A 21500-nucleotide genomic window follows, 5' to 3' on the forward strand; every position below is an offset into this window, starting at 1 on the left:
ATGCTAACTAACATTTTAACAAACAGTTAACAGGCTCTTTGTGTAATTAATTACAAAGTATATCCTCAAACTATGACCTACTAGTGTAAACTTGTCTAAAATGTGTTGAAAAAGGTGATTTTAGAGGATTATTATTATTATTATTACTATTACTATTATTATTATTATTATTATTATTATTATTATTATTATTATTATTATTATTATTATTATTATTGTCATTATTATTATTATTATTATTATTATTATTATTATTATTATTATTATTACTATTATTATTATTATTATTGTCATTATTATTATTATTATTATTATTATTATTATTATTATTATTATTATTATTATTATTATTATTATTACTATTATTATTATTATTGTCATTATTATTATTATTATTATTATTATTATTATTATTATTATTACAATTACTATTATTATTATTATTATTATTACAATTACTATTATTATTATTATTACTATTATTATTATTATTATTATTACAATTATTATTATAATAATGATAATAATAATAGTAATAATTATTATTATTATAATTATTATATATATGGAGCAACAACAGCTCCCGCTTGGAGGTTTTCAAACTTTATTGAACAAAATTCTGTAGAGTTTACAACAAAAGGCAAATGAAACAAAATAATCAATTATCTACAGATATTCAACATTTGGGCGGTTGAGATCAAAAAAAAAAAAGATACATTTACTGACAAGCTATGGAAAGTGTATTAATAAAAATTAAGAAACAAAGACATCGTTTCATATAAGCTTTTGGCAATATCGTTTTTTTCACGTATCGGTTTTAGAGACGCTGCTTCTCAATCCTGGTCCTCGTGTTCCCTGTCCTGCATGTTTTAGATGTTTCCTGCACCAACACACCTGATTCTAATTAAAGGTCCTCATTAGTCACCAAGGTCTGCACAACTCTGTTGATGACACACGTACTTTCATCACGGTGTGCTGAAGCAGGGTATTATGTAAAACATGCAGGACACCGGCCCACGAGGACCAGGATTGAGAAACACTGAGTACAGTTTACATTCATTTTTCAGATGTACAATGGAGGGTTTTCTGTTATTCCATTTGCATTTATGTATGTGATATTTACCTAGTAAAATAATTATGTTGACCATGTTTGATATATTTCTTGGAAGATTATCCATAAATTAAGATTTGTTTGGAGTCAACAGCTCCTGCTTGGAGGTGCAAACACCAACCGAGCTGTTCTGCAGAATAAATGGGTGTTGCGTTCAGGCCACCGGGCAACGACGGGCAACAGAGACATAGTTGCATCGCAGATTATTTGTGCATTGATTGAATGAAATCCTTTCATGTCCACGTAACTGAATTTATTATGTGATGGTGCTTTTATTGTGATTTGGGTGCAATCTATAGCTCCAATTATGTTTGGGAATCCGGCGATGGCGTGAAATCCTCGTTTAATTTGGGCTTGTTGGTGATGTGTGTATGGAAACTGGGTGTAAATTAGGGCCAGAGAAATTATTGCATCCAACACTGCCGGCATGATTTTGCTTAGTGTCGGCTGCGAAACTGCGCATATGTCAAAATGTTCCGGTGGGAAAAAATCCCAGGGTGGACAGGAGGAGCTGGATGTGACTGGGATGGCTTGCGTTTTGTCTCTCGCTCCATTATTGTAAATCACGGCATAGATCCATCAGAATGTTTTTGGGGAAGCGCTACCTGCTGAGCAGCCGCTCCGTGCTCTCACAGATAAACAGATCAGCGCGCTCTTTGAAAACGCGCTCCCTCGGAGCGCAAATCCTCCAACACTGCAAGATAAGCCGTGGTACTTGTATTTTCTTTTCAGGTCGTCCTGCCAAAGCTGTCTTTTATAGCTTTTCACACCAATTATTCAAAATGTCTGAATTACTTATGGAGAATTTTTATTAATTGGAGGAAACGGGGAACATGTGCACATGTTCCCCGTTCAGTCACAGTTCAGCAATCTCAAACTTCACATGTAAAGTTTGAGACTCTTTTAATGGGTTCTATTTGTAGTTTCACTGTTCTACCACTAGGTTTTGTGTGTACGCATGGTCGGAGCTGTGCGTATATTTACACGTGTTTCTGCGCACAAATACATGTTGATAAATACCATACTTTGTGTGGGAATGCTCGTACGCACGCTTTACGCACAGATCTGTGCGTACGAACGATTGATAAATGAGGGCCCAGGACTTAACCTGAAACAGTTTTTTCCTCAAATGTACACTTTTCAAGATATGAGCGCTCAAGCGAGGACTGGAAATCACTTTTTTGTCAAATCTAGAGTGAAGTTCTAATTTTTTAGAGTGAGAGAAACAGTAAAAAAATGACCATAATTTTTATTTGTAACTCGAGCTCACGGCCGAGCCTTAAAAGCTAGACAAATAATTTTTGGTCAGAATGTAGACAAAGATGTTGGGATTCATAAAATGTGACTTTGACAGGCGTGGTGTGCACAAAATTTGAACGGGAGGGCTAACAGCCACGCCAATTCCTGCCACGGTCTCCATTGACTGCAATGTTAAAAAAGTTTTCTTCAAAAAAATCTCACTTTTGTTTTCGAACTGCCGTTACTAACACATTTTAAGGAATATCTGAATAAAATTAAGATTGTCAGAATCTTCCGGGTTCTGTCTCTCTCACAATGTCTTTGTTTTTCTGCTAGGAGCTACGGTTTTCTCACAAATCTGAGTTCTTTGAGAACTTGTCACAACGCAAAACTCCGGGTTTTTCTCAATGCGAACCTTCCTCAGGTTCGAGGTTGTTGTTTCCCGGGCAACCGGAGCACAGCTGTTGACTGATTAGACTGAGCATGACTGGTCACATGACCCAGTCAGTAAAGACTTAATATACTTTAACCTGGAAAATGGAGAAATCTGAACCCTGACCTTTTGACCTTGGTTCTGGTCCTGAGGGGGTTGTGTGGTTCTGGTTTTGGGGTCCAGGTGGTTCTGGTTTTGGGGGGTCCAGGTGGTTCTGGTTTTGGGGGGTCCAGGTGGTCTTAGTCAGGTGGTTCTGGTTTTGGGGGTCCAGGTGGTTCTGGTTTTGGGGGGTCCAGGTGGTTCTGGTTTTGGGGGGTCCAGGTGGTCTTGGTCAGGTGGTTCTGGTCTGGGGTCTTCATGTTTGTCCTGATCTTCTTCCTGCAGAACGTCGGAACAAGTTTCAGTCTCCAGGAGACCCCCCACCCATCCAGAATCTGCTGTCCCTGCAGAGTCCAGCGCTGCAGGACGAGTTCCTGAGAGGTGAGAGACCTGGACCAGGAACAGAACCAGGTACCCTACGCCGTAGGCTCTGCGTTGGTGATGCAAAACCATGAACCTGCCCTGAGCAGCTCTGAGGAGAGACGGGAGGGAGGGGCTCCGTCCCGTCTTCGCACAGAGTGTCTTGATGATTTGCAATTACAGGCTGAGCCTACCGCTAGTTTTTAAACTGTAAAAAGTGGGGGGGACATAAACATGATTTTGAAAAGACGGGGGGACGTGTGCCCCCTGTTGGTCCGTGGCCCTCACGGCGTTTAGCGCAGCAACGACGTGCTGCCACTCACTCTCTTTATTTCATTCATTCATTCATTCATTCATTCATGGATAAAAAACGGATATTTCCCCCTCCACGTTTTGAAAAATTCCATCGTTTACACGAGATCGTTTTCAAAATCTCTTCGTTTACACGAACCCGCATAAATACGCTGTTAACGTCATGCAAGCCAATCAGAATCCTGGAAAAAAACATCAACAAATGACACGAGTAACTTCCAGTTACTTCCAAGATGAACCAGAGTCTTTGGTTTGGAGTGACAGAGAAGTGGAGTTACTTTTAAGTGTGACGTTAGAATATAAAACAGGTAAAATACCAGAAAATATTGACGGTTACAAACTAATTGTAACCACAGGTGTCACTCATGACGCTGGTGACGTTTCTGTCTCATAATGTGACGTTCTGAAGCCTAAATGTCCGTTTCTCTCTGTTTACAAGCAAACGTGAAGACGGAGGTTTGAAAAATCTACACTTTGGCCGAAGTTTTCAGGAATTATGGTTTTTGGAGACTTTGAGCTTCGTTTTCGTGTAAACGAACGAACAAAACGCAGGAAAACACCAGCGTTTTTGCTCCGTGGAAACGGGGCCTTAATAATGTCATCACATATCAGAATTATAATATACTAGCGCTGATCGTGTCCTCTGTGTGTGAAGCTCAGCGTCAGTCAGGGCCACTAGCGGAGCAGGCGGGGCAGGCGGGGGCAGGGGGGGCGGCCGCCCCGCCTGCTCCGCGGGGGCCCACGCCGAAGAGGAAAAAAAAGTGTTCAGAATAAAATAAGGAAAGTTGGACTAAATAACAATTGCGTTCATAAGGATAAAGTTTTTACTAGGCAAAACCTAATAGGGTAACTTGATTAAATGCCAACATATTAAAGAGGTAAATTATGACACAAGAAATTCAGTTTTTTAACATATTTCATTCCGGTTCAGTGACTGAGGAACAGACGGCAAAATGAATAAATGTTAAAGGTTTACTCGTTACTGGGGACATCATTAATCAGGGGTCAAACTGGGCCGTCCGGGAGACTAAAAGTCTAAAAGTAATAAATGTTTCTGATGATTTCTGTGCTGAGTAAATAAAACTACATTTTCAACAAATACCAAAAAAAAAAAAAATAAGGATAAAGTTTTACTTTAAAGGCTGATTTATGGTTCTGCGTCACACCAACGCAGAGCCTACGCCGTAGGGTACGCGTTGGTGTGACGCGGAACCATAAATCAGCCTAGAGCAGCTCTGAGGGGAGACGGGAGGCAGTCAAAGCTAAGGTACGGCAAGGTTACGAGTCACAGAATTAACTAGAGTATCAACCAACACGTCCAGCAAATACTCATCACAGAAGTTTATGTAGCTGATCTGTGTGGTCAAGAAAACTGGAACTTTTTACAATGCAGTCTCACTCACTGCAAAAACTCTAAATCTTACCAGGAATATTTGTCTTATTTCTAGTTAAAATGTCTCATTTTTAGTCAAAAAATCTCATTACACTTAAAACAAGAGTCATCACCAGAAAAATAACTTATTTGACCATTTTCACCTGTTTCAAGTACATTTTCAATTGAAATATATCTAATAATAATAATAATAATAATAATCTGCCAGTGGAACAAGATTTATCTTCTCATTACAAGCAAAAAAATTATTATATTATTATTTTAAGTGAAAATCTACTTGAAACAGGTGAAAATAGTTGTTTTTGAGTCTTGTCTTAAATGTAATGAGATTTTCTTTGACTAAAAATTAGACATTTTAACTAGAAATAAGACGAATATTCTTGTTAAGATTTTGAGTTTTTGCAGTGTAAAATCACTAGTTAAATCAATCATGTTGCGTTTGTAGTTATTTTATATGTATTAAGTAATAGAATAATCAATTCAAATAGACAGAGTAATTCCATAAATGTATTCAAAAAACAAACATTTACATTTCCCCTGAAGCCGAGCTGGCGGCTGGACCTTCATACCCGACTGATGCCCCTGACGGGAGGGGAGGAGGGGTAGCGGGGCTGCCGGGTCGTCTTCGCAGTGAGAGTGTCTTGATGATTTACAATTACAGGCTGATCCTACCGCTAGTTTTTAAACTGTAAAAAGTGGGGGGGACAAAAACATGATTTTGAAAAGACGGGGGGACGTGTGTCCCCCTGTTGCGCCGCGGCACTCACGTCGTTTAGCGCAGCAACGGCGTGCTGCCACTCACTCGCTTTATTTTATACTATTTATATACTTTTTCTACATTTACTGTCACCACCAGATAATGTGGTTTTCCTGGTGCTTTTCCTGTCCTCCACCTCATCCTCAACATCTCCATCTCAGTCTCCGTGAAATTCAGTGTCTCGGTGGCTCGACACGTCTCATTCATCCTGACGCCCGAACAGGCTGCAGGTGGCGCTGCACATGCTCAGCAGCTCATTCATATGCAAATTAAGGCTGGGACTTTAGCCGGTTAATTTCGATTAATTAATTACAGAAAAAATAGTGCGCTAAAAAAAATAGCGGATTTTAATCGCATTAGTTTTTTCGCCTCGGAACGTTTCTCACGGGACGACTTTCACACGGACGGCACACCAACCAACGCAGACTTCCACCCTAATGATATTTACTGATATTTACTCAAAAGTGTGCCAAACTTCCGTATACTTTTTAGTATATACTTTTTGGTTTGGCATTTGGGACGCACCGAGAGAGTTATGACACTTACGTGGACTCCCATTGTGAGCTCCACGGCGAGATCAGAGCGTTTTACAACTCTCTCTCTCAAGGTTCTGCAACCAACGTACATTAGTGTTACAGTGAAATGCGGCCGTCGTCATAACACAAGTGGTTACCACACACGTTAAAGATGAATGAAGTTGCAGACAGAGGGTCTCGTTGGTCCCGTGGAGGGAAATGTAGTTTTAAAAACCGGATGGATGGAAGCGTGCTCTGTTTTCTAAAGTGTTTCCATGTTCTGGAATGAACTGGAAACAGTTGAAAGTATTTTGTTATATTTAAGTGTTTACAGAAGGTCCTTGACTATAGGCTACCTGTCTCATTCAATGTGCATACTGCATATATTTAATTTACTGCCCTTTATAGCAAATTGCACTGATTTGTTCATGGTGAAGCACCACCTTGATAAAAATAAATGTTTCATAAATTGAACATATGTTTTCACTAGTCAATCACACTCGTATACAAAAATCCATTTGAAACAAACACAAAAAGGAAATCTCATTGTTCTCGGGTCTAAAATTGATATGCGATCAAATTGCGATTAATTGCGATTAATTAATTACAAAGCGTGTAATTAATTCGATTAATTTTTTTAATCGAGTCCCAGCCCTAATGCAAAAACTACTTTGCATTGCCCATTTATGGTATGAAGTGGGCGTGTAGAGGGCGGGATATGAGGAGAATTCACCTTCAACCTTCCAGCTGGACTGGGATTTATAAAGAGAACATTGCGTGCACACGGTTTTATAAATCTGGATTTCTTTTTTGCGCCATTTTCGGCTTTTGGCTTTACGTGCACCTTTAGTCTGAATCCTACACACTCTTTTATAAATGGTCCAGGTCCAGGTCCTGAGAGGTGAGAGACCTGGACCAGGAGTCAGGGGTCGGGGTGGTACTAGGGGGGGAAATCTGGACCTGGACCAGGACCAGGACCAGGATGGTCCTGGGGGGTTGGGGATCTGGACCAGGACAAGAAAAACATGAAGAAGAATCCAAAATTAGGAAAAACGTGACTGTGGAAACATGAAGGGAGAAAACCGTCCGGACCAGCAGGGAAAGACTAGACCAGATCTACAGAAATGATAACGAGACACAGGTGACGACAATCAGCGCTGATGGAAACAGGAAGTCAAAGCAGAACTGAAACTCAGGGACATGGCCTTCAAAATAAAACAGGAAATGTCAACATGAAATGTGAAACCCTGACAGAGGAAAGTTTAAAGCCACCAGGACGATACGTGATCGTATCCAGGGAACAGTTTTAGGATCGGGGGTCCAGGTCTCAGGGACCCGGTCCTTTTTTCTCGACATTTTGACTTTTTTCTCGAGATTGTACTTCAACATTAATCTTGACATTTTGACTTTTTTCTCAACATTTCAACTTTTTTCTTGACATTTCAACTTTTTTCTCGACTTTTTTCTTGACATTTCGTCTTTTTTCTCGACATTTTGACTTTTTTCTCGACATTTCTACGTTTTTCTCGAAGTGCATAATGAAAAATAAACCTCCACCAGTTCTAACTAATAAAGAAACATGCAGCATGTGTTTCTTCATTCTAATTCTGATACAAGACTTTTCATTTTTTGCGGCTCCAGACATATTAGTTTTTTGTGTTTTTGGTCCAATATGGATCTAAAACATTCTGGGTTGCCGACCCCTGAACTATGTGAACTTTGACCTGGTTCAAAGTGAAAACGGTGAACTATGAACATGAACTATTCATTTTTAATCTCTGTGAACTTTGACCTGGTTCAGGAGAAGTAGGAACTTCTTAACTCTGTTAACCGTAAATGTAAAATCAACTGCTATGCAGACGACACCCAGCTGTAGATAGATAGATAGATAGATAGATAGATAGATAGATAGATAGATAGATAGATAGATAGATAGATAGATAGATAGATAGATAGATAGATAGATAGATAGATAGATAGATAGATAGATAGATAGATAGATAGATAGATAGATAGACAGACGACACCCAGCTCTACCAACGTGATTCAGACTCTCTTCTGGACCCGACCCGTCGACCAGAACCTTCTATTGAGAAGGTTTTATCATATTTGCCTCGTTTTTTCCCTTCCAGACTCGATTGATGGTGAACTACGAACGTGAACTGTTCATTTTTAAACTATGTGAACTGAACTTTGAACCAGTTCATGAGAAGTAGGAACACTGACAGAGTCAGTGAAACAGTTTTTTCCTAAAATGTACACTTTTCAAGATATGAGCGCTCAAGCGAGGACTGGAAATCATTTTTTTGTCAAATCTAGAGTGAAGTTCAAATTTTTTAGAGTGAGAGAAACATTCAAAAAATAACCATAATTTTTATTTCTAACTCGAGCTCACGGCCGAACCGTAAAAGCTAGACAAATAATTTTTGGTCAGAATGTAGACATAGGTGTTGGGATTCATAAAATGTGACAGGCGGGGTATGCACAAAATTTAAACGGGGGGGTTAACAGCCACGCCAATTCCTGCATCTGTCTCCATTGACTGCAATGTAAAAAAAACTTTTCTTCAAAAAAATCTCACTTTGTTTTCGTACTGCCGTTACTAACACATTTTAAGGAATATCTGAATAAAATTAAGATTGTCAGAATCTGCCGGGTTCTGTGTCTCTCACGATGTCTTTGTTTTTCTGCTACGAGCTACGGTTTTCTCACAAATCTGAGTTATTTGAGAACTTCTCACAAGGCAAAAGCTGGGGTTTTCTCAAAGCGAACCCGGAACATTCCTCATGTAGAGGTTCTTGTTGCCCCTAGCAACCAGAGCTCAGCTGTTGACTGATTAGACTGACCCAGAACTGGTCACATGACCCAGTCAGTACAGACTTCATATACTTTAACCTGGAAAATGGAGAAATCTGAACCCTGACCTTTTGACCTTAGTTCTGATCCTGAGGGGGTTGTGTGGTTCTGCTTTTGGGGGGTCCAGGTGGTTCTGGTTTTGGGGGGTCCAGGTGGTTCTGGTTTTGGGGGGTCCAGGGGGTCTTGGTGAGGTGGTTCTGGTCTGGGGTCTTCATGTTTGTCCTGATCTTCTTCCTGCAGAACGTCGGAACAAGTTTCGGTCTCCAGGAGACGCCAGCGACGCTAGCGCCGTCACGTCTCCATCCCGGTCCCAGGGCTCCTCCCCCCAGAGCTCCTCCCCCCAGAGCTCCTCCCCCTCGCCGTCTCCTAGCAACAGAAATGGTGAGTGCAACATTTATCCTCAAGGCTGGATTATGGTTCAGGGTTAAACCAACGCAGAACCTACGCCGTTGCCGTGACGCCGTTGCCCTGACGCCGTGACTCCGTTGCCGTGACCCCGTTGCCGCAACGCCGTTGCCGTGACGCCGTTGCTGTGACTCCGTTGCCGCAACGCCGTTGCTGTGACGCCGTTGCCGTGACGCTGTTGCCCTGACGCCGTTGCCGCGACGCCGTTGCCGTGACGCCGTTGCCGCAACGCCGTTGCCGTGACTCAGTTGCCCTGACGCCGTTGCCGTGACGCCGTTGCCGCGACGCCGTTGCCGTGACGCTGTTGCCCTGACGCCGTTGCCGCGACGCCGTTGCCTTGACTCCGTTGCCCTGACGCCGTTGCCGTGACGCTGTTGCCCTGACGCCGTTGCCGCGACGCCGTTGCCGTGACTCCGTTGCCCTGACGCCGTTGCCCTGATGCCGTTGCCGCGTAACCTCACTCTAACTCACTCTCTTCTCTTCCAGCTCGTCTCTCTCTCTCCAGCCCGGAACTCCTGGACGAGCTGAAGGCTCCGAGGAAACAACCGCTCCGCCACGTCGCCCCATCCAGGGGGAAAACCGTGGTGTTCCGGGGCCGGGGGGGAGGACAGGTGAGGTCACCGGGGGCGGGGGGGAGGACAGGTGAGGTCACCGGGGGCGGGGGGGGAGGACAGGTGAGGTCACCATCCATAGACATACCTACGTAGACGCCTCATGGAGCTGCTGATACGTCAGCGTCTCCGCCATATTGGATGTTCAAGACTGTAAACTAATACAAGTAAATTGAGTTATTTTCATAAAGCGCCTTTCTACAAAGAAATGTACGTTTTACGTCTTATTTATTCATTCACACACGTAATTTTTTCCTCTTTTTCTCTCTTTTTCCTCTTTTTTCCACTTTTTTTCTCATTTTTTAAATTTTTTCCTCCCTTTTTTTTCCTCTTTTTTCCTGTTTTTTCTCATTTTTCCTCTTTTTTTCATCTTTTTTCCTTATCTTTATAAAGCATCTTTCTACAAAGAAATGTACGTTTTACGTCTCATTTATTCATTCACACACGCACTAATATACTTGGAAACAGTTAGGCACCAAATATAATATATTTAATTTTCTCAGATGGTAAAAATAAGAACTTTATTGATCCCACATAGGAGTAATTCAGGTTATATCAGAGAACAAGGTAGTGCCGAAAAACAATATATATCCTATCCCCCCTCACAAAAATAAGACAAATATATTTTCTCACCAACAAAAATTTTTTGCAGTTCTTTTATTTTCTGAAAAATGGTTCAAATGTTATTTTATTGTTTGAAAAATGGTTCAAGTGTTACTTTATTGTCTGAAAAATGGTTCAAATATGTTATTTTGTTATTTGAAAAATGTTAAATTTGTTTTGTTAATGAGAAAATACGTTTCTCTATTTTTCTTATTTTAGTGAGGGGGATATATATAGTTTTGTTCTCTATAGCTGATATAACATGAATTACTCCTAATGTGGGATCAATAAAGTTCTTATTTTTGCCATCTGAGAAAATTAAATATATTATATTTGGTCCTAACTGTTTCCCAAGTATATTAGTGCGTGGGTGAATGAATAAATGAGACGTAAAACGTACATTTCTTTGTAGAAAGATGCTTTATGAAAATAAGGGAAAATGAGGAGAAAAAGAGGGAAAAAAGAAGAAAAAATGAGAAAAAAGAGGAAAAAAGAAAACGACAGAAAAAGAGGAAAAAATGACGTGTGTGAATGAATAAATGAGACGTAAAACGTACATTTCTTTGTAGAAAGGCGCTTTATGAAAATAAGTCCATTTACTTGTATTAGTTTACAGTCTTGAACATCCAATATGGCGGCGACGTTGACGTATCAGCAGCTCCATGAGGCGTCTACGTTTATATGTCTATGTCACCATCCATCCAGCTTCCTGTCCCAGAACCACTTCCTGTTTCATCTGGTTCTATTTCCCAGAACCACTTCCTGTTTCATCTGGTTCTATTTCCCAGAACCACTTCCTGTTTCATCTGGTTCTATTTCCCAGAACCACTTCCTGTTTCATCTGGCTCTACTTCCTCCTGCAGGTGTCTGACTCCGCCCCCAGCTCCAGCCGGGCCAATCAGAGCGTTCCACACCGATGACACGGCTCCCCCTGAAGCTCCGCCCACCAACGACCAACCAGGACCAGGAGCCACGCCCCTTCCCTTAGCCACGCCCCTTCACCAAACCACGCCCCTGACCTGAGCCACGTCCCTTCATTAACCACGCCCCTTCCCTGAGCCCCGCCCCTGACCTGAGCCACGCCCCTCCCCTTAGCCTCGCCCCTTCACCAAACCACGCCCCTTCCCGGAGCCACGCCTCTTCCCGGAGCCACGCCCACCGTTGTTTTAAATTAATTTCACTGATGACGTCATCAGATTGAAGCAGCTGAATAAAGAAGTTGTAGATGATGATGCTGTGGTCATGTGATCATTGTTCCTGCTCAAGCCCCGCCCCTAACTCCTAACCCCGCCCCCAGTTTAACCCAGTTTAACCCAGGTTAAACCGGGTTAAACCGGTTTAACCCATTTTAATTTAATTTAATTTATGGACATAGCAATTACACTGGACAAACCAGATGCATTGATTTAGTGTTTAAGTGTTTTAGCACAAGTGCTAATTCGCAACACTTGTCCATAGGCAGCTTTTGAACAGAATAGAGAGCAATAAAATATTAAGATAACAAGAATGAGAAAAAAAAAAAATAACAATAAATCAAAGAAATACAACCAATTTCCATTTAGAAACATAAAAAGACAACAAAGCAAGCAGTCAACGTGTTAAGAACTATTCATGTGTCACTGCTGATTAGATTTGAACCGCTGTTTGAGTCCTTTGCTAAAAGCTTTTGTGTTGGTCTCTTATTTTAACAAGAATCCACATCTAGGCTGGACTGGATGATGAGGCTTTTATTTTGGCAGCTGCAATGAGCGACACACACACACACACGATGTGGTTAGCACCTCCACTGGCTTTCAACATCATTAGCAGCAAGCTGGAAACTGCTAACAGCATATTAAATAAAGTGCATTTCAAAAGATCATCATTACAGTAAAATTGACATACATTTTAACAAAATACTTTTATCAGGTGATCGTATAGTGGTTTTAAGTTTTACAATTAATTTAACTAAACTTTTTTTTTTTAAAGATTTTTTTGGGCTCTAGTGGCAGTTTCATTTTAACCAACATCATCCTTTTTAAATATTTATGAAAATAGAAAAATATTATAACAAAAAAATTGGCAGTTAGAATAAATAACCAAATTGCCTTAAACCAGCAAACACATCAGACTACATGAATAACAGCAATGATATTGCTTAACAGTATGAGCCTGAAAATGTGACTTAAAATGATATAAAACGGAGCAGAAAAATGTACCTGCAATGATCGAGACAACACACACACACACGATGTGGTTAGCACCTCCACTGGTTTTCAACATCTATGATGCAAAATACAAAGTTCGGCAAAACCAAGGTAAGTGACGGCAGAAACAAAACAAAAACACACCGAAATAGCATGGCAACTTGAACTTGAAGTTACCTTAGCTGCAGAAGTCAAAGAGTGTTTTTTAATGGCAGCCTGTCTGACAGCAAGGAGCTGCACTGTGGGGTACCGCAGGGGAGCTGCCTTGGTCCCATTTTTTACTCGATTTTTACAAATGATCTTCCATTAGTGTTGAAGAATGCAAAAGTTGTCATGTATGCGGATGATTCGACCACGTACAGTGCTGCACCGACAAATATTGAACTATCTGAAATCTTGAACATCGAACTCGAGAAAGTGGTTGACTGGGTGCATAAAAATAAATTGGTGTTAAATATCTCTAAAACAAAAAGACGATATTTGGTTCCAGACATGCATTAGTAAATGATCCTCAACTACAGCTGGCAGTTGATGGAACACAAACTGAGCAAGTTAACAAGATCAAGTTACTGGGAATAGTTTTGGATAACAAACTTTCATGGTCAGAACATATCAATCACATTACGAAGAAAATGGGTAAAAGTATTGCAGTAACAAGAAAGTGCTCCAAGTATGTTGAACCGGATACTCTGAACCAAGTCCTTAAGGCTCTAGTGTCGTCCCATCTGGACTATTGCCCAAGATATTAATAAACTTCAAATTGCACAGAACAAAGCAGTTAGGATTGCTTTAAATTGTTCACTGCATGCAAATATCTTAAAAATGCATCAGCATTTATCACGGCTGTTGGTTGTAAACAGATTCAAATTAAGTCTCCTGACTTTCAAGAGGAATTTGATTAATAGTAAAAAATACAATATTTGGCAGATCAGATAGTTCTCACTAGAAACGTCAATAAATATCCAACCAGACAATCATGTTACGATCATTTACTGGCACCTAAGCCAAGAACTAACTGTTTTAAACACACAGTTTTATACAGAACTGTCACAGGATGGAACATTACCTTATAACATCAATATTACATCAAAATACAGTTTTAAAAAGGTAGCTAAAGACTTTTTACATAAAATTCAATGAGTAACAAATATATCACATGCTATAATTTATTACAGAAATGTATTTGTGGGTTATACTTCGTGGTTTTGGAATGACTGTATGATTCCTTTTTTTTTTTTTCACCACTAATGTATTTTAGACTTAAAGTTTGCTGTTAGTGTATATTATGACTCGGTGTTACGGTGATCTGTAACAGCGATAAATGTGTGTATGTATGGACTATGTATGTTCTTTTAAAATTGCATTGGGGACCCCAGGAAGATTAGCTGATGTAGCGACATCAGCTAATGGGAATCCTATAAATAAACATAAACTTCAGTTACATGACTGTGCATGTGTGGCAGGGTGGAGAAGTTGATGGGACACGCACCTGTGTCCCATCCGCCTGAGTGGATCTCTCCACCCTGCCTGCCTTATAAGGCGGAGCTGGACAGCAGAAAAGGGTCGGTCGGGCCCCCGTGGCACGCGCCCTGCCACATCTGGCACCCAACGTGGGGCCTCGAAGGACGGAGAGACACAGAGCTTCGTGCAGACCCTTTTATTAACTCACAAACACCACACACAGTGCAGAAGCACATAGCATGACAGCAGCTCCTCCGACCCTTTTCTGCTGTCCAGCTCCGCCTTATAAGGCAGGCAGGGTGGAGAGATCCACTCAGGCGGATGGGACACAGGTGCGTGTCCCATCAACTTCTCCACCCTGCCACAGCATGTTACAAGATTTATCACGTTAGTTTTAATGCAGTTAATAAACCTTTTTGCAGAGCACCAAAAACTCGTGGCTTACCATTAGCAGCAAGCTGGAAACTGCTAACAACATCCGGTTTCCGGTCATAAAAATAAGAGACCTGAACCGAACTTTACTTTGTACCAGCAGATGGCGCTGTTGGACTCGTCATTGCAGGACACTTATACACGGACTATATAGCATATTTCAGCAGGAATTTCAATAAAACAAAAGATATTCTTACACCCGTTACATGTAGAGGCTCTAGGATTCATCGTGGTTGTGGAAGCCTGTGACCGTGATGTGATGCAGTTTGATAAATAATAAAGAATCATGCATGTATAGTTTTGCAGCTTGGTGACACAGGTTCCTTCTGATAAAACGATAACAGTTAAGATTTAGTTTGACCTTGTTACAGATGTACTTAACCTGACTGTTCAAATTTCAAATGTTTGTCTAGGATAATACCTAAGTACTTCACCTCATTCACTACTTCAGTGATTTCCTCCTTAATCCTGACCTGAAATACTTCATAATCAGGCCTGTTACGTCTGGAGAAACAGATGGACACCGTTTTTTTTACATTAAGAGTTAGGTGAGATAACTCAAGCCATGCCGAGATGTTTGATAAAGCCCGTGTCAAGTGCTGGGTGTTTTAGTGGACACATAGACGATGGTGTCATCAGCAAACATCTGGCAGCAGGTCGGCCGGTCATTAATGTACATAGTGAACAGCAATGGACCAAGCACGGATCCCTGTGGAACACCCATGCTGTTTGCCAACAGACTGGACTTCCCCCCATTGACCCAAACACACGGCTGTCTGCCCTCCAGGTATGATTTTATGATGTTATCCCTGTTTAACCCAGTTTAACCCAGTTTAACCCAGTTTAACCTGGTTTAACCCAGTAAACAATGCTGTGTTAAGTGATTAAAAAGTGCTGCACAAGAAGTTTCCTGATTATCAGCATAAAGCAGAAATCTGCAGAGAAGAGGAAACTTCTTATTGCTAAACAAACGAGAACAAGAACAAATCAATACCTTTCCACTGACTGTGACCACTCCCTTTCCCCCTTCCTTTAGGGTTAGCGTTAGCAGTTAGCTCTGTGACCTAGGGTTAGGGTTAGCAGTTAGCTCTGTGACCTAAGGTTAGGGTTAGCAGTTAGCTCTGTGACCTAAGGTTAAGGTTAAGGTTAGGGGTTAGGGTTAGGGTTAGGGTTAGCAGTTAGCTCTGTGACCTAGGGTTAGGGTTAGCAGTTAGTGCTGTGACCTAGGGAACACCCAGAGTGAATAAAGGGTTAGGGTTAGCGGTTAGCTCTGTGACCTAGGGTTAGGGTTAGCAGTTAGCTCTGTGACCTAGGGTTAGGGTTAGCAGTTAGCTCTGTGACCTAAGGTTAGGGTTAGCAGTTAGCTCTGTGACCTAAGGTTAGGGTTAGCAGTTAGCTCTGTGACCTAGGGTTAGGGTTAGCAGTTAGCGCTGTGACCTAGGGTTAGCAGTTAGCTCTGTGACCTAGGGAACACCCAGAGTGGTTAGGGTTAGGGTTAGCGGTTAGCTCTGTGACCTAGGGTTAGGGTTAGCAGTTAGCTCTGTGACCTAGGGTTAGGGTTAGCAGTTAGCGCTGTGACCTAAGGTTAGGGTTAGCAGTTAGCTCTGTGACCTAGGGTTAGCAGTTAGCTCTGTGACCTAGGGTTAGGGTTAGCGGTTAGCTCTGTGACCTAGGGTTAGGGTTAGCAGTTAGCTCTGTGACCTAGGGTTAGGGTTAGCAGTTAGCTCTGTAACCTAAGGTTAGGGTTAGCAGTTAGCGCTGTGACCTAGGGAACACCCAGAGTGGTTAGGGTTAGCGGTTAGCTCTGTGACCTAGGGTTAGCAGTTAGCTCTGTGACCTAGGGTTAGGGTTAGCAGTTAGCTCTGTGACCTAGGGTTAGGGTTAGCAGTTAGCTCTGTGACCTAAGGTTAGGGTTAGCAGTTAGCTCTGTGACCTAGGGTTAGCGTTAGCAGTTAGCTCTGTGACCTAGGGAACACCCAGAGTGGTTAGGGTTAGGGTTAGCAGTTAGCTCTGTGACCTAAGGTTAGGGTTAGCAGTCAGCTCTGTGACCTAGGGTTAGCGTTAGCAGTTAGCTCTGTGACCTAGGTTTAGGGTTAGCAGTCACCGCTGTGACCTAGGGAACACCCAGAGTGAATAAAGGGTTAGGGTTAGCAGTTAGCTCTGTGACCTAGGGAACACCCAGAGTGAATAAAAGCAAAGGAAGCAGAGGAAGGAATTCAGAGTATGTTGGAGATTTTACACGTCTCGACTGCTCTCCTTGCACAAGTCAAAAGATACTTAACTGTTTCTTCTTTTTGTCTCCAGAAAGTTTGATGATACGAATGTTAAGTGTATAAACCTAACATTTACTTGGTCCTTTGTGCCGGATGTCAACACACCTGATGGTCCCAGCGGATCAACACGAACACGGTGGACAAAGACCTCGGCCAAGGCACAAACCCTTTGACGGGACCAACTTTGAGTTGATCGCTGGGACCCGATGATTGACGACATCCAAGAGCAGGAGAGATAGACACAACACAGGGTAAATCAGTCTTATTATATAATAGTAATGTAGTAATAATATATATATAAAATAAAAAGGTTAAAGGCCTGAAGTGATTAAGAGGCCTAAAGTGAAGTTAAAGGCCTGAAGGAAGTGTTTAAAAGGCCTGAAGTGAATAGGCCGTGAAGGACATACGGGTCCTCTACTTAAAGAAGTAGTTTAAATTAGGCCTGTGTTGAAAAGATCGATTCTCCGATTTTAAATCGATTCTCATATTAATTCCTAAAAATCGATTCATATGTCTAAAGGAACAAAAAAAAAAAAAAAATTCATCATTATAACTTTTGGTTATTTTTTTGTTTATGCCCAAAAAAGGAATATTTTGTTAGACACAAGAATTACTGGTGCCATGTTTTTGCCTTTAAATATGTTTAAAGGTATGAAAACATTAAAATTTTCAGTTATAATTGCATAAATTGTCTATATTTCATTACTTTATTTACTGTCTTGGGGTTACATTTGCAAAAAATGCTAAAAACCAAATGCTCAAAAATTAAAAACCAAAATAGACCGAAAATGGAACAAATAAAAACGGAATGTGGGAAAAAATAAAACCGATTTCATTCGTCCTCTGTTTCCTCCTGGATCTGTTTGGTAATTCTACACGATGTTTCTGTTTCAGTTCTATCAGCATTCTGGGAGCTGTAAACTAGTATTAATATGTTACAGAACTACAGTCATATAATTCATGCAACAGCTGAAAAAACTGTTTTATTAACAGTAACCCAAATCAATATCGGAATCGAATCGGATCGAGATAATCGATTCTGAATCTTAAGAATCGGAATTGAATCGATTCTTGACAATTGAATCTATCCCCAGCCCTGGTTTAAATGCCGTTAAGAGGCCTGAAGTGTTGAGTTAAAGGCCTGAAGAAATATTAGTGCACAAAAAGCGGTGTGAATGAATGAATGAAAGGGGGAATATTTCAATAGAAATATTCCCATATTAAAAGAAGTGAGAAACAAGATTGGGTCTGATTGGATACAAAGGTAAGAAGTCTCCACCTGTAAACGGTAGAAGTGAGACTTACCACTCAGGTTTTTACCAAACTCGTCTCACGTAAATAAAAAACCAGTGTTAGGTCACCCTAGGTGACGCCAACCCACTGGTCCAAAGAAGAAGAAGAAACAATAAAATATGGGAAACGGGTCAAGTAAAAACTTTGAGAGTAAATTAAAGTCAAACGACTGGAAATGTATAGAAAGGGCACTCAAGCGTCTTTGAGTGCCCTGAAAAGCGCTATATAAATAAAATGTATTATTATTATTATTATTAAGACAGACCCCAAACAGGTTAAATACCTACAGATATGGGTGGAAAAGTTTGGTTATGACGGAGAATTAAATTCCCACAAGTTTAACCAAACTGTTCAGTGTTGGAAAGATGTGGCCCGGCGCAGGGAAAAACGGAGAGCGTGATGATACGAATGTTAAGTGTATAAACCTAACACTAGACAGGTCACATTTTTCTGAAAGCTCCGAAAAGGACATACAAATCCCTTGGTTGTAAAGGTCATTAAGTTTTGTTGAACCACGTCCGAAAAGTCAAGTCAGTTCAGGAGGGAATTTATATTTCTGTTTCCACTGATTCACCAGATCACTGACGGAGCTGAAAACAGTTTTAGCTCCGGAATGATTAGGTTTGGACTTTTTAGGCTGTGAACTCCATGTTTCAGAGTTCAAACACACACACACACACACACACACACACACACACACACACACACACACACACACACACACACACACACACACTCAGAGTTGTGTGTGTTTTCAGTCTAAAGTCCAGGTTTCAGGTCGTTCACCTTCTTGTTTCTCTCGTTTCTCTGGTTTCTCTGGTTCTTCAGTTTGAATCCACCGGAGGAGACGACGGACGGACGGACAGACAGACGGACTGAAGGACTGAAGGACGGAAGGACTGAAGGACGGAAAGAGGCCGTTGCCATGACGACAGAATACCACGACAACATCGAGGACGAGAGCAGCTCCTTCTGGAACAGAGGTGGGTCGTCTTCAGCTCCTGGTCGCTGGCGTGGTAACCACGGTAACCGAGCGTCTCCGTCCGTCTCTGTCCCCCTGAGGCGTGACCGTGGTAACCGTGGTAACCGTCTGTCTCCCTCTGTCTGTCCCCCAGAGTCCCATCCCAGCTCCTTCCTGAAGGTCTCCAGGTTCAGGACATGGATGTTTCCCTGCATCACCGGAGCCGTTATCCTGGTGCTGGTCATCGCCCTGGGGGCCACTAGTGAGTAATAACACTAACTAGAAAATTTCTGGAAATTTTGATATGGGCATGCCCTACTGCCCATTCGTCCCCTCTTGCTGCTTTGGTTTGGGGCTGTAGTGGTTGTGTTTAGGGTGGTTCTATGTCAGTTTGAGGTGTTTACGGTTGTATTGCATTCATTCCTGTGCTCCCATAGCTATTAATGGGGCGCGCTTTTTGGCGTCTAGCGTCCCCACGGCAACGCTTTTGACTGAGAATAGTAATGCCCATCGAGGCAAGATGGAGACGCATCTAACGGTGTATGCCATGCATGGGTGCACGTTCCGGTTCAGGCTACGTTAACGGATAGGTTTTTTTTCACCATGGTACAAAACCCCATCTGAATGAATGGGGCCATTTGGCATGGATTTTGACATAAAATTTCCTTAAATACCAGCTTCATGAAATTTCAATATGTTGAAGTCCACAGCGTGCCGAGTTAGGGAACATTTGTAAGATGTCTCTACAATAATCTGTTGCCTAGCAACAAGCGTCCAAAGTCAAACGAAAATAAAGAAAAAAATGAAAGGTCAATATCGCAAAAACTGTAATAACTAGCATGATGAAGTTTTATGGTCCTTTAGTGTCAATCGGGCCGAGTGTTTGAAAGTTTGAACGATGTCTCTAGGATAAAGTTCGGCCAATCAATAAGCGTCCGAAATTTCGCCTTTTTTTTTGCTTTTTGGCAACTAGCATTGCCACGGTAACACTTTTGACTGAGGAAAGTAATGCCCATCGAGGCAAGATGGAGACGCATCCAACGATGTATGCCATGCATGGGTGCACGTTCCGGTCCGGGCAGCATTAACGGACGAAAAAAAGTGCGGAATAATAATAGGAAAAGGGAAACCTTTTCTGTATACTAATATATCGCCTTCATTTTCATGTTTTTCCTCATTTTTTCGGGCGTGTTTTATTTTTTGGGGATTTTTTTTCCCACATCAGAGCCCGCTGGTGTGACGTGGGACTTTTGCGACTTTAGCTTGTTAGCAATATGCTAGCAACATTGCCCTTTGGGCCATTCTGGACGATTGCAATATGGTCATGCCACTACTTGGCATGACCATAATAATAATGGCCCTGGGGTCCACTAGTGAGTAGATCCATTAGAAAACGGGGGGACCGGGACCGCAGGCCAGAACGCAGCTCCCGAGGCTCCGGCCTGCAAACATGCACAAAAGAGAAAAAAGGGGGGCCGGCACAAGAAACTACAGGAGAACTACAAGTCAAAATTTCGAGAAAAAAGTTGAAATATCGAGAAAAAAGTTGAAATGTCGAGAAAAAAGAGGAAAAAAGAGGGAAAAAAAGGAAAAAAAGAGAAAAAAAGAGGAAAAAAAGAGGGAAAAAAGATGAAAAAAAGGAAAAAAGAGGAAAAAAAGAGTAAAAAATAGGAAGAAAAGAGGAAAAAAAGAGCGATGGACAAAAACGATAGCTATGAGATACTTATAATAAATAAAAATGGTAATGGAGAAGAGAGGAAGGGAAGAGGAGAGGAGAAGAAGGGTGAGAGGCACCGCCCAGCGGATCATGTCCCCCCTGCAGCATAAGCCTATAGCAGCATATCTACCACCAAGCTATATTTGAGACTAACTATTATAGTCTTGTTCTATAGCTGCAACTATGACTACTGACTCTAACACACTAGAGTTTACACTACCTAGAGATTTACCAACACCAGCTAGAGGTTTACTAAACACTAACTATAGGCTTTACTAAACAGAAAGGTTTTAAGTTTAGTTTTAAAGGTGGAGGTGGTGTCAGCCTCCTTAACCCAGATTGGAAGTTGGTTCCATAGTAATGGTGCCTGATAGCAGAACGCCCGCCCTCCAAATCTACATTTAGAAACTCTAGGAACTACGAGTAAACCTGCACTCTGAGAACGGAGAGCTCTGCCAGGAACATAGGGCACTATCAGGTCCT

The 21500-nt window shown here is 41.5% G+C and overlaps 2 protein-coding genes across 2 annotated transcripts in view; both read left to right on the top strand.

The window, feature by feature from the left end:
- Positions 1 to 11700, top strand: part of LOC133420642 (uncharacterized) — a 13752-nt gene extending 2052 nt beyond the window's left edge. Inside the window, exons 3-6 of the mRNA XM_061710394.1 lie at positions 3168 to 3263; positions 9316 to 9456; positions 9967 to 10091; positions 11558 to 11700. Of these exons, the coding sequence (XP_061566378.1) occupies positions 3168 to 3263; positions 9316 to 9456; positions 9967 to 10091; positions 11558 to 11614 (419 nt within the window). The 3' untranslated portion in view covers positions 11615 to 11700. The remainder of the gene's footprint in view (positions 1 to 3167; positions 3264 to 9315; positions 9457 to 9966; positions 10092 to 11557) is intronic.
- The window catches only part of LOC133420907 (secretory phospholipase A2 receptor-like), a 261469-nt gene that overhangs the window by 170816 nt on the left and 69153 nt on the right, over positions 1 to 21500 (top strand). The gene's annotated exons all lie outside the window — the stretch shown is intronic.

Source organism: Cololabis saira, chromosome 20, assembly GCF_033807715.1.
Source record: "Cololabis saira isolate AMF1-May2022 chromosome 20, fColSai1.1, whole genome shotgun sequence".
NCBI lineage: Eukaryota > Metazoa > Chordata > Actinopteri > Beloniformes > Belonidae > Cololabis > Cololabis saira.